The 13,602-nt window shown below is 42.3% G+C and overlaps 1 protein-coding gene across 6 annotated transcripts in view; it reads left to right on the plus strand.

Moving 5' to 3' along the window:
- Positions 1-13,602, plus strand: part of itpr1b (inositol 1,4,5-trisphosphate receptor, type 1b) — an 80,165-nt gene that overhangs the window by 24,752 nt on the left and 41,811 nt on the right. For 4 of the 6 annotated variants that reach the window (XM_056436958.1, XM_056436959.1, XM_056436962.1 and 1 more), the window contains 19 exons: positions 258-399; positions 492-645; positions 781-974; positions 1,069-1,180; positions 1,361-1,415; positions 1,522-1,687; positions 1,771-1,938; positions 2,072-2,143; positions 2,245-2,382; positions 2,889-3,014; positions 3,577-3,777; positions 3,893-4,144; positions 5,436-5,561; positions 5,776-5,904; positions 6,902-7,022; positions 7,147-7,331; positions 9,120-9,268; positions 10,482-10,593; positions 12,774-12,809. In XM_056436958.1, coding sequence (XP_056292933.1) covers positions 258-399; positions 492-645; positions 781-974; positions 1,069-1,180; positions 1,361-1,415; positions 1,522-1,687; positions 1,771-1,938; positions 2,072-2,143; positions 2,245-2,382; positions 2,889-3,014; positions 3,577-3,777; positions 3,893-4,144; positions 5,436-5,561; positions 5,776-5,904; positions 6,902-7,022; positions 7,147-7,331; positions 9,120-9,268; positions 10,482-10,593; positions 12,774-12,809 — 2,638 coding nt within the window. The remainder of the gene's footprint in view (positions 1-257; positions 400-491; positions 646-780; positions 975-1,068; positions 1,181-1,360; positions 1,416-1,521; positions 1,688-1,770; positions 1,939-2,071; positions 2,144-2,244; positions 2,383-2,888; positions 3,015-3,576; positions 3,778-3,892; positions 4,145-5,435; positions 5,562-5,775; positions 5,905-6,901; positions 7,023-7,146; positions 7,332-9,119; positions 9,269-10,481; positions 10,594-12,773; positions 12,810-13,602) is intronic. The other 2 variants (XM_056436960.1, XM_056436961.1) reach the window with 1 other exon arrangement.

Raw genomic sequence — 13,602 nt, forward strand, 5'->3', positions numbered from 1 at the left:
AAGAATTAACCACTATTTCTGCGTTATACCTGTTGAGGAAATCCCACAAACGTCGTAACATCTACCGCGCTCGTGTTTGGGTTCGTAACATCACCGTCGGGCTCACACAGCTCGGTAGAATTTACGTCATAATCGCGCGGCGCAACCAATCGATAATGAAATTCATCGCCCACTCTTTTAATAATTGTTATCGATTCGTTGTAGCAGCCTTATTTCCAACGACGTCCCCTTGCTTATTTCTCCTTTTGATTATCCAGCTACGACAACGATGGAACCACCAGAGATGAGATCAAAGAGCGGTTCTGCCTCACGATGGACTTTGTGGAGAACTACCTGAGGGAGGTGGTGTCACAGAACATCCCCTTCACTGACGGGGAGAAAAACAAGCTTACCTTTGAGGTACTGCCTCCATGTGGATGGTGTGATCAGATGAGTGGTCACTTTGGTTTCATTCAGCTGTAAATCGTGGTTCTAAATGTTCTTGTCCGCAGGTGGTGAACCTGGCACGGAACCTCATATACTTTGGCTTCTACAACTTCAGCGACCTGCTTCGACTGACGAAGATCCTGCTGAACATTTTAGACTGCGGCCATGTCAACACCATTTACCCAATCAACAAGATAGAGAAGGGAGAGGAAAACAAAGGTGAGCAGCTATATAATCTTTCTTTTTATAACCGCTATTTCACCGTGTCTCCGAACGTAAGACCAATTCACACATATGGTCATATTTTGTGCGGGTCTGAATGTCATCGTCGCTCTGTTTGTGCACGCACCGCAGCTGGCAGCAACGTGATGAAGTCCATCCACGGGGTCGGGGAGTTGATGACCCAGGTGGTGCTGCGAGGAGGCGGCTTGTTGCCCGCCACGCCGACTCACGAGCCAGAGGGCGATGTGGCGAAGGCCCAGATTGAACCGGAGAGAGAAGACATCATGGTCATGGACACGAAGCTCAAGGTCATCGAGATCCTGCAGGTAGGACATCAGGTCCTTCGTTGTCAAAAAACACTTCTGGTTTTTTTTTTTATATCTGTCCCGTGACTTATTTAAAACAAATATATTCCTTCAGTTCATTTTGAATGTGCGGCTGGACTACAGGATCTCCTGCCTGCTTTGTATTTTCAAACGCGAGTTTGATGAGAACAACCCACAAGCGGACAACGCTGCTAGTCAGATGCCAGGTAGGATGCCACTTGATTTAATGCACTTGTTTATTATTTATAGCAGGCACGGTGATATTGTGCATGCTGACTCATCACTGAGTGGAACAGAGCCACCGTATTTTAAATGACTTTCACCTTTATCGTTATTTAAAATGTTGCCTCATACAAATCTTGCAATGTGTCTATTAATAAATCTAGGAAATCTCGACTTTGAGAATATCGAGGAGCAGGCAGAGGGGATTTTTGGAGGAAGGTAATTCGTAGCTTGCAGGACTCTACTGAGCTATTTTAAAGGTAAAAGCTTTTTAAGAGGAAGCGAGACTGAAGTTGATGACGTTTCTGCTCCAATGACTTTGTAGTGAGGAGAACACTCCGCTGGACCTGGATGACCACGGCGGTCGTACATTCCTGAGGGTCCTGCTGCACCTGACCATGCACGATTACCCTCCTCTCGTGTCTGGAGCGCTGCACCTGCTCTTCAGACACTTCAGCCAGAGGCAGGAGGTCCTCATGGCCTTCAAACAAGTAGGCGTTGTGATATTGTTGTAGTAGCAATATGACGATGCACCAATGATGCAAATCTACACTTCTCTTCACCAAAAATTCAGGTCCAGCTGCTGGTGACCAGTCAGGATGTGGACAGCTACAAGCAGATCAAGTCCGATTTGGATCGGCTGCGTTCCATTGTGGAGAAGTCTGAACTGTGGGTTTATAAGAGGCAAGAGGAAGATGGGATGGATGGAGATGGACAGTCAGAGTCTGAGAACAAAAACAAGGTAGGAGACGATGAACACGTGAAGCACCCCTGGAACTGACGAAGACTGAGAATTCAATAAATGCCAAAATATAGATTACATTAGAGTTATGCTACACAACTTAATGGACATGTTCTCCTTCATTGCCTAACAGGGAGACTCTCCTGCTTCAGACAAGAAGAAGTCCGAAAGCACCAGCAGTTACAACTACAGGGTTGTAGAAGAGGTATGCCCGTTTCTATGAAAAATAATCTTGTGTTTTCATGTTTGTGATTTGTTGCCTGCAATTCAAATCCTGCTACGTGTGTTTGTTTTTTTTTCTTTCAGATTCTTCTGCGTCTCAGTAAGCTTTGTGTCCAGGAGGGGAGCTCAGGGAAGAAGAGTAGGAAGCAGCAGCAGAGGCTGCTGAGGAACATGGGAGCTCACAGTGTGGTGCTGGAGCTCCTGCAGATCCCCTATGAGAAGGTGCAGCACTGCAAATGAATATTGTATAACTGTCGACTAATTAGGGCTATTTAAAGCCGTCCACAGCGGACACGCGTTGCACTGCAGTTCCCCATTAAAGGAATAATCTGGATGGTTTGAAGTAGAGTTGCATGAGGTACTTATCCATATTCGGTGTATCGTCGACAGGAGAAAAGCAATGTGCCGCTGTGGTCGGGGGAAGCGGCTAAACTTATTTTAGCCTCAAGAAAAGTGTACGCTGTATTGAGAATAAATTCCTTGCCAACAGATGGTGGTTCCCGATGGGGGAACTGAAGCTGATATCTCCATCTGAGCTCACTTCAAAACCACCAGACTCCTTTTTTGAGGGAGAATGTAGAAAATAAATATAGCTCACATTAGGAGTGGGAGATACACCGATAATGGATGCGTATCTCGCACAATCCCACTTTAAAACAAGAAACAAGCTATCCCTTAAATGTAACGTAAATAAAATATTACGTCTGATTGTATGTGATCTGCATTAGGGAGAGGATGTCCGAATGCAGGAGATCATGAAACTGGCTCACGAGTTCCTGCAGAACTTCTGCGCGGGGAATCAGCAGAATCAGGTTCTTCTTCACAAGCATATCAACTTGTTCCTCAACCCAGGGGTGAGTAGTACAGGCACCTCGCGTTCACTCACAGGGGAATGAGTTCTACAGTTGACGTTCATTCAAAAGTTCACACGTGACTTTATTCATTTTGTTTGTTTGTTTGTGTATTTTATTCAGTCAATCAAATCAAATACAATACAATATACAAAAGAGAGACTGAAAAGGTATAGGTAGAAGCAAAAAATGCTTATAAATTCCTATCCTAAATTGAAATCAAAATAAATCAGAAAATTAATATAAAATAAAACAACAAAAACAACAATAAACAAAATAAAAAACCAAATATATTTATATATGCTACCACATACATCTTCCATATTAATACGTTTTTAATTACATTTATAACTCAAGAATTGTTTTATAAATAATTCCCTTGAAAACCAAAAAGGAGTTCACCATTCTTACATCCATTTCAACATTATTCCATAATTGGACTCCTACAACAGAAATACAACTTTTTTTAACCTTTTGTACCGTGAACTTACAAACATCTCTCAAATCATATTTTCACCGACTCCCCATTCTTGTTCCCCTTTTTTTTTCCTCCCAACTCGTTCAGATTCTAGAGGCAGTCACCATGCAGCACATCTTCATGAACAACTTCCAGCTGTGCAGTGACATCAACGAGCGAGTGATTCAGCACTTTGTCCACTGCACCGAGACTCACGGCCGACACGTCCAATACCTCAAGTTCCTGCAGACCATCGTGAAGGCCGAGAGCAAGTTCATCAAGAAGTGTCAGGACGTCGTCATGGCCGAGGTCCGCTCTCTGATCTTTATACCAGACGAAATAACTATATGAATGAAAAGAGCGGTGACATTAATGGTACGATTGGGTTTTTTGTTTTTTTTGTCGCGTCGTCTTCCCCACTCAGATGGTGAACTCGGGCGAGGACATCCTGGTCTTCTACAACGACCGCTCCTCCTTCCAGACCCTGGTCCAGATGATGCGTTCAGAGCGGGACCGCATGGATGAGAACAGCCCCCTGATGTACCACATCCACCTGGTGGAGCTGCTGGCCGTCTGCACCGAGGGCAAGAACGTCTACACGGAGATCAAGTGCAACTCCCTGCTGCCCCTGGACGACATCGTACGGGTCGTCACCCACGAAGACTGCATCCCCGAGGTAAGAGTCGTGGATCCTTATCAGACGGAAACATCGTGTCGTCGGCTTTGTTTTCACTTTGTGAATCTGTGTGTGTTTGTGTGTAAAGACGTTGTCGACGCGCTAGCATCTCAACCGTGCAATATGCCTCTGCAGGTGTGTAACTGAGATAAAAATGAAGTCTGTTTTAAGATGGGTGTGGTCAGAGTAAGGGGGCTGGAATTTGAAGCCAGTCTACACACACACACACACACACACACAAGCCCCCACCCGCACCATGCACGCACACACACAGGTGGCGTTTGTAGGATTCGAAGAAGGGGGGGGGTTAGGTGCAAAGGGTAGTGGCAAGTTAGGGTATGTTTGTGCGCACAGCACGGCGCCATTTTTGGGGGTGGGGGGGGCCCGTATATCTATTGTTTCTGGGGGGAAAAATGTAGTTTTTGCTTGCATTCAGTATATGAAAACACCGAATTTCAGGGTCATAGTGATATTTTATGCTCATTTGGACACCATCACTGAGACAAAGATGAAGCCCCCGACGAGAGGCGAGGTTAATGTGCGTTTATGTACTTTAGCTTACTAGAGTTGGGTGGAAATGGCTCCCGCTTCCTACATCTTCACATCGATCTCAACTGCATACCTGTTTAAGTTCCACGACCTTCACGTTGCGATGCTACTGCGGTGACGACATCCGTCCACAGACGGACGTCCTCTATGAACACACGGCAACGGACTCAAATCCGCTTCTGTGGTAGTTCCTGTTACTGTGGGTGAAAACAAGTCGCAGCTGGTAATAAAATAGGGGATCCAGATGTGCAATACATGGAGATAATGGCACATACAAGGTTCTGACCCCGTTATTAAAATCCTGGGGAACACATGTTGCTGCACACGCGCCGGACGTGCTTACAGTCGGTGTTTAACCCTCCTGTTGCCTTAGGGTCAATTTGACCCCATTCAATGTTTAACCCTCCTGTTACCTTTATATTTACTGACATATTTTACCCTCGGGGTCAATTTGACCCCAGCAATTAAAACCTCCAGAAAATTATTAGAATTAATATTGTTTCCCAAGTTTAAGTGTGAGGTACTTTATGTTTGTTGGTTGACTACCTAAATAGCCCTTTAAATATATAAAAAAGTTGATATTTCTTATATGTTTGACACAGTGAAAAACAGCCTGGGGTCAAATTGACCCGAAAGAACACCGACATTAAACATTGAATGGGGTCAAATTGACCCTATGGTACCAGCAGGGTTAAGGGCTACATCCAGTCCTTAATACGTTTGTTTGTTTGGGCCCCTATAGGTGAAGGTTGCCTACATCAACTTCCTCAACCACTGCTACGTCGACACAGAGGTGGAGATGAAGGAGATCTACACCTCCAACCATATGTGGAAGCTGTTTGAGAACTTCCTGGTGGACATCTGTCGGGTAAGCCACCCAATGTATTCGGCATCAAAGGCACGACGGCCAACTGTTACCAGACAATGCGATCAATAGAGTGCTTCTCTGCTTTATGTTCTGCCGTGGTGTCTCGGTGATGCAAGTCAACACGGCATGCAGTCGCTACATGTTGCCCACATGTAGGAAGTGTGATCCAGTGGCTCTGCATTACATGCTCATATCTTTTCTGTCCTTTGCCTAGGTGTGCAACAACACCAGCGACCGGAAGCACGCGGATACCATCCTGGAGTGTTACGTCACCGAGACGGTCATGAGCATCGTCACGTGTTTCTTTAGCTCCCCTTTCTCCGACCAGAGCACGAGCCTGCAGGTAATCCGGAGCGGGGCATTTGAAGTGCATGTTTACAAGCAGTCCTGCAATCGCCATGTTCCTCATAAATCATGTACGTGCCAAAGCGTAGTTGTCTGACACCATTCTTCCCTCCTGCATTGATGGCTCGCCGTATGTATGTAAGTAATGGTACACCCTCCCCCCACACGTGTTGTTTCTCAACCCCTTTTGGGCGTTGGGAAACGGGCTCTGAATTTGAAGGAGTATCTCCACTGTGTGGGTGTTCACGTTCTCGTAGCTGAGTCAGCGGCACACACACTCCGCTGTTCCCGGATCTGTGGGTGTGTTTCACAAGATTTTGCCGGGACGAGGTGCAGATGATGCATTAATGCAACGCGGATACACGCCGTTTCTTTAGACCTTGATGTTTTGGTGTTTCAACTCCTAGTAAATCACGACCATTACCTCAATAGAGCCAATCCCCTGTGCAGTAACGTCGTGGTGTTATGTTACAGTTGCCCTCTTGACACCCCGGGTTATTTTCATGTGGAATTGTTTTGTTGGCCGCAGTAGAAATGATTCATTTACTTTTGTTGCACAGTCTGAGAATTCTGCTTTCTGAGGTTTATATATATCTAATGACATCACGACCCTCTTTCTCTCGCAACAGGCTGCCATTTTTGGAAAGATAACTGAGGTATTTATTGTACTTTAGGGCTGTGGCCAGCTGATAGATGAACACAGCTAAACTGATCTGGTGATCCTAATCAGCTGGCCAGCTGACCCCAAAGCTGTACCACCCTCCCACAATAGGTGCTCTAGTATCCTCACACTCGCATCTCAAGCACACGTTGGATTGTGGGTTCAACCTAATCAGGGATCACAATAGTCACTTTATTGGTTATTAAATCATTATTTACAGTGTTTCTCCTCCATATATCCTATGCAGTATGTGCTCTGCTTTACTCTCTCTCATTGTGTTTATTTGTGTCCTTTTAACGTGCTCTCTCTCTCTCTCGCTCGCTCTCTCTTCCAGACTCGTCAGCCAGTTTTTGTCCAACTGCTCCAGGGAGTGTTCAGGGTGTTCCACTGCAACTGGCTGAACCCGGTTCAGAAGGCCTCAGTGGAGGCTTGCATTAAAGTGCTCTCAGACGTGGGTAAGATACCGGGCTAAGAACACCCGACCAACCATCTCTGTTGTTGTCATTTTTGAAAATGGCATTGCGGCACACGATAAAGGCGATTTAAGATAAATATCCAAACTTTTTCCCCTCTAACCAGCTAAAAGCAGAACCATAGCCATTCCAGTGGACTTGGACAGTCAGGTGAACAACTTGTTTGTCAAGTCCAATAATGTCGTGCAGAAGAGCATCCTCAGCTGGAGGCTGTCCGCGAAGAACACTTTCAAACGAGAATCCAGCCTCACCTCCTCCAAAGACTACAGGAACATCATCGAGAGGCTACAGGTTGGTGGCACAACATGCTGAATCGTTTTCTTACAATCAAACTTTTATTTCAGGCTCAGAATCCAGATAGTACAAAACATTAAAATAGAATAAAATTCACACAAAATCACGAGTAAAATACATAGAACTACAAATGCTTTATAAATAGACAGCTGTACCAACGTGTCCACAGCTGAGACTGGTAGCGTGTAGTACTGAACTTTATGTTTGATCAAACCATGATGGAGTCATCAACCCTGCAGATACATTTCTACATACGATTTCTTAAAACAGCTTTGAAAGTATTAACCCCTGCAGCCACAAACATTTAACTGGCACTATTCCACCACAGTCTCTTCAAAAGTATTCGCATTGGCATCCTTACAAGCTACTTCAAGGAGTTACAATTTCAGTCAAACTTATATTATATTATCGTATTTGCCGTTTGTTTTTTTTAGGAAAAAAGGCAAAAGAAATGTTTTCAATAAAACATTTGCAGCATAATGTAGCTACTTTGAGAGCAACTGTTCTCTGTGTTTTTGTGATATATCCCCGTCAGCCGTGTGTGTTTTTAAAGCAGGCCAGAGTTTATTGAGGGGAACAGAAAGCGGCTCCGGCTTCCATGAGGTGCATTAGCGGCCGAGTGGTACAGGACATTGAGTTCTTTGTCGTGGTGAGGTGGTCATGTGCGCCATTCGTCAGTCTGGCAGAGATGAGCTTGAATGGCAATAAAGAAGGTGCAGGTACTTTCAAACGGCCACCTGCACAGCGTGCACATGGAGCTGTTGTTGTAGTTTTGATTAGATAGCTAACCAGCAAGCAGCCACTTTTCTTTTTAAGACACCAATAATTAATAATCTTTCATCTCAATCCAATAAAACTATAAAATATATAATTTTTACAAATGAATAATATAAGACATTAGAATTTCTGTTTTATGATATTATAATATATTAGATGTAATATATATTAAAATTATATATATTTATATATAAATGTGTATATATATATGTGTGTGTGAGTATATTTATATATATGTGTGTGTATATATGTATGTATATATATATTATATATGTGTGTATATATATAATGCGTCATCGTGTGTGTGTGTGGGGTGTCACAGGCCTAGCTTATAAATAAAATGTTGCTTTTATTTAGGGGAATGGTATTTCTGAGAAGTGCGTGTTTCAATGCTGTTCTTTGTACGTTGTGTTTTTTCACCTCCTATTCACCCTTTTTGTTCTGCCACTCACTTGACAGCCCACACAGTACTAATCCACACCAGACCGGCAGTATTCGCGATGCACCGTCACTTATTTGCATATTTTCACACTAATCATCACCAGATGTGACGGGAAGTGCACAGAGAAGTGGGACGTACGGATTGCTTTATTTAATTAAGTCCAGTGCGTCGTGTCGTGGTGCTTTCAGTTTCTCTTACAATAGTTCCTCAAGCGATGTCACAGATATGTTTAGCTTTGTGACAGCTGGATTTCTTTCATGAAATATGTGATGCGGATGCATGTAGAGGAGATGTAAAGAGATGAATCAGTAATGCTATAACTCTGGACAACAGACTATCTAATCTGATTCTCTTAACGATACACTTTAATATATGTGAGAGAATATTATGTCCTTTTATCACTTTTTATTTAATTCAGTGACGACTCCACTTGTAATACATAGATATAATGGCATGAATCATTCCTAAAAGCCGTGTTGTGTCTACAGTCAGGATTACATTTGGTGGTCAAGCTGCAGGTTTCTGTTCACGTCCCGGCTCTGTTTGTACCTCTCTATTTCCTGTAGGACATCGTGTCGGCGCTGGAGGATCGGCTGAGGCCGCTGGTCCAGGCCGAGCTCTCGGTGCTGGTGGACGTCCTGCATCGTCCAGAGCTGCTCTTCCCCGAGAACACAGAAGCGCGCAAGAAATGTGAAAGTGGAGGATTCATATCGAAGTAAGTCTAAAGGTCAGAACTTGGCCCACTGAAGTTTTCATTCTGCCGGTTAATGTGGGATGTTTTCAGGATTTGAGACCGTAATGGATTCATAGATTCATAGACTTCCCGTCAACATTTTAATTAGGTTTTGTACTGTAAAAATTAAAAGGTACTCTTGCAATTTTGGGAATGGATTGTAACTTACAAAATGGGACCTTTCCCCAACTTTTTTGGTTGCCTTGTGGGCTGGTTTCTATGGAAAGGACTCGAGAAAGTTAAAAGGATAGGACGTTAATTCCTGCTCCCGAGGGCCTTGCCTCTCTTTGGCCCAAAGTGTGTGATAAAGCGGCTAAATAACATTCATCCAGCCTCTCGGGGAGATCTCGCTGTTAAATTTGGCGGCCAGCTGCCGAAATGTAACTTAAGCGTAGCTACGGTTAGCCGGTTAGCTGTGACCTAGCTACGTGGCTCGGATCTGATGTAGGTTGCTTTGTAACGTTAGCTCGTGAAGTCATTTTCAAACGGCATGGAGTCATAGAGACAGTGATCCAAATGAAGTAAAGGAACATAACAGGTCAATCTAGTTATATATTTGCTATCAATCTAGTTTTATATGGATTTGTTTGAAAATCCTCATTAATAATGACAATTAATAACAAACTATTCAAGCGAGATGCTGTTAAGAAACATCTAATGATATACATATTCTTACGCATGAATAAAACAATTATTAATTAATGAACAATGTATTTTATGGTGTGCTTTTTTGTGCTTAATAAAAGCTGATGAATTAAAGGAACCTCTGCGGATACAAAGAGCTGTTGTTGCTGCAGGGATTATCCCACTTATGGGTGCTATTGTGAAGTACAGTAGTTTGTGGAGAAGTGTGTCAACTCTCACCAGCTATGGTGTTCAATGGGCCCACCATAGGATCTCTGAGAGCCCTTTAAAGCCCTTTTTTCCTGAATGCACTCTGAATAAATAATTGCTTTGTAGTTTACTGTCATTTTCACTCATTTTAGTGTGCGGCCGAGCCCTGGTCGTCCGAAACCTGTAGTTATTGTCCTTAAAGAGAACCATTGTGTGATGGAAATTAGCCAAAATAATATGTTGTGATTGTTGAGGTGTGTTCAGCGGTGGAGCTGGATGGTTGGAGAACATTCGGCTTTAATCGATCCATTTGTATGCACTCACTTTTCTTTCTCACTTTTCTTTCTCTTTTCCTGACCAGGCTGATCAAACACACCAAGCAGCTGCTGGAAGAGAACGAGGAGCGTCTCTGCATCAAAGTGCTGCAGACGCTCAGGGAAATGATGACAAAGGACCGGGGCTATGGGGAGAAGGTACAATACCCTCTGCGCTCCTGTTTTTCCATCATCTGCTTGTTGTTCGCACACGAGAATCAGCCACACACCAGATGAAACACGTCACTGATATCTCGGGATACAGTGTCCCTGTGTCCCACTGCACCGAACCAACGAGAAGACATGAGATCGGAAAACGGAGAGGCGGAGCCACTGGAGCCTGTACGCGTAGCACGATTAACAAAAAAGACCCATATACACTTGAAATCACTGCATCCAGGGTAGTTTATGAATTCTTCGGCAAATTATGATACTTATTTTATTGTTTACAATAGAACCTTATAAAGAATAATTTTAATCAACATTATTAACACTACTTTTTTTTTACATTTATTTTTTATTAACACCATTTTTTTTACAGGATATTTGTTGTGAAATAGCCAGTATTTACAGTTTGTTATGCTGAAAAGATTATTTTACAAAAAGAAAATACACAAATGTATAACCTTGTAGAAAACACCACACAAGGATGCTGGTTATTTTTTTTACATAAGATGAAAACAAGGATAAAAAAATAAGACAACACTTTTAACATCACACGTGCTTCGACTATCACCCACAACCATTTTACACAACATTCATCGCTTACCAATGACCTCATTGGCTACTAATGACACTAATCTTTAGTTATTGCTTCAACTCGAGCAGTGTGTTATAGTTCACTGTAGAAACAAAGTCACCTGGAATTAGGATTTTAATTCATGCAATTTAAGGCATTATCTTCCTATTTTGTTGCAATAGGTGTTGTTTTTGTGTATCTTATGCACGTGTAATAGGACGCACGCAGAAGAAGATGCGGGCACTACTGGAATTTGGTGATGGTTAAAAGTCAAAACAGAGGCTAGAAGAAGGAAACTGCTAAAGTAAACATGGATGTTAAAATAAGATAGAAATTAGATTAAATAGAAAACATTAAAAAAGGGAAAATAAATCCCACTGAAAATACAACATTTGAAAAGAAGTGCAAAAAAATAATGAAATGAAAAATAAATATTTACATTTTTACCCCATATTTAAAAAGTACTGTCTGGTGTTTGAGGAAAATTGCTAAAAAGCATCAATTTGAATTGGCGCACCATTTATCTATTTCATTGATCTATTGGATTTCCAAAATACATGTCGTCTGTGGCAAACGCATCTACAGCAAAAAGAAATATGCAACCCATCAATAAGCTGAATGCACACAATTCCCTCAAGAGTTATATTCTCAATTTGGATCCATGGACCAATAGTATGTATTAATCCAATCAATATACACAATCGTTCAAAAGTTTGGGGTCACTTAGAAATGTCTTTATTTTTCAAAGAAAGGCACTGTTTTTTCAATAAAGATAACATTAATCAAAAATACACACTATACATTGTTAATGTGGTAAATGACTATTCTAGGTGGAAACGTCTGGTTTCTAATGAAATATCTCCATAGGTGTATAGAGGCCCATTTCCATCAACTATCACTCCAGTGTTCTAATGGTACATTGTGTTTGCTAATCGCCTTAGAAGACTAATGTCTGATTAGAAAACCCTTGTGCAATTATGTTAGCACAGCTGAAAACAGTTATGCTGGTGATATAAGCGATACAACTGGCCTTTCTTTGAGCTTGAAGTTTGAAGAACAAAATTAATACTTCAAATATTAATCATTATTTCTAACCTTGTCAATGTCTTGACTATATTTTCTATTCAATTTTCAATTCATTTGATAAATAAAAGTGAGTTTTCATGGAAGACACGAAATTGTCTGGATGACCCCAAACTTTTGAACGGTAGTGTAACTCCTCTACAACATATATCAATCTAATCTTGATTAAAATGAAATGTGTTTTTTCTTGATGGGACTCCAATGTAAACTTCCATTTAGAACATGCTGTCCTCTAAACCGGCTCAAACGAGAAAGCTCTATTTAGAAAAGACACAAAGATGGAATCAACAGGTCATCTGCTATTTTGATATCGTTAGAACAATGACAAACATAAAGATAGTAGTGGGGTTTTTAACTTATTAACACGCTATTGGTTTACTGTTTTTGTATTTTTATTTTAGAAACTTAAGTGTGTGTGTGAGAGACACAAGCTTTCCATGTGCCCACTTGTGACGGAGCTCTAACTCATTAATCTGGCTCTACTAACCCCCCCCCCCTACACTCTTTTCTCTTGCAGCTGATTGCCTTTGATGATGAAATGGATGTGGCTGAGGTTAATCATTTTATTTCCTACTGTCTGATGTTACACCTGATTTGTCTCCCTCTCACAATGTAGATGTGCTCGTGCTGCTCTTAGTCTGTCAGTAGCTCAGTCATCCCCCCCCCCCCCGGTGTGTGTCTGTCGTCTCCACCGTGTAGCGTAGCATACTGCTAGCATGTCTAGCTCACATTATGCAATGTGCTTGCGTGTTCTGCCTGTATATGGTCATGTACTGATATTCTGTACTGGAGTGCACTCTTTAGGGGAGAAATTAATTGAGGATTTCTATTTTACTGAATACATTCTGGATGATGCAGAGATACAGCTTATTCCCAACGGATTTTATTCTTGTTTATCCATTTTTTAAGTCTATATTAAGTCTGTTGGAACAGAACAGTTCTACAGCGTGGCCATATGTGCGGCTAAGATTGCTCGGTCACAAATTGTGTGGGACTTTTGGGCCCTGGAATTTCCATTCGAAGGGACATAGCGATTTCATTAATTTCCCAAACTTTGCTCATGCCGTAACAACCAGTTGGAGTCTTTTCTCTTCATACTCGTGTCCCATTATTAGACGTAAACCATCTCAATCACGCCATCTGATTTTTCACGATTGACTCTCTGGAAGTTCTGGGAACCGAACTGCCTCGGAAGTGTTCATCTACTCGTCGACATGAGGCTTGTGCTCGCGAGTACAGTTCCTCCTGCGCGGTGATACGGTAGACGAAGGTAGTTCCGTAGAAAGAAAATAGTTCCTCCACAAAACTCCTCATAACGAGGTCTGTGGATTATCTTGACTAACCAG

This window comes from Pseudoliparis swirei, chromosome 18 (genome assembly GCF_029220125.1).
Source record: "Pseudoliparis swirei isolate HS2019 ecotype Mariana Trench chromosome 18, NWPU_hadal_v1, whole genome shotgun sequence".
NCBI lineage: Eukaryota > Metazoa > Chordata > Actinopteri > Perciformes > Liparidae > Pseudoliparis > Pseudoliparis swirei.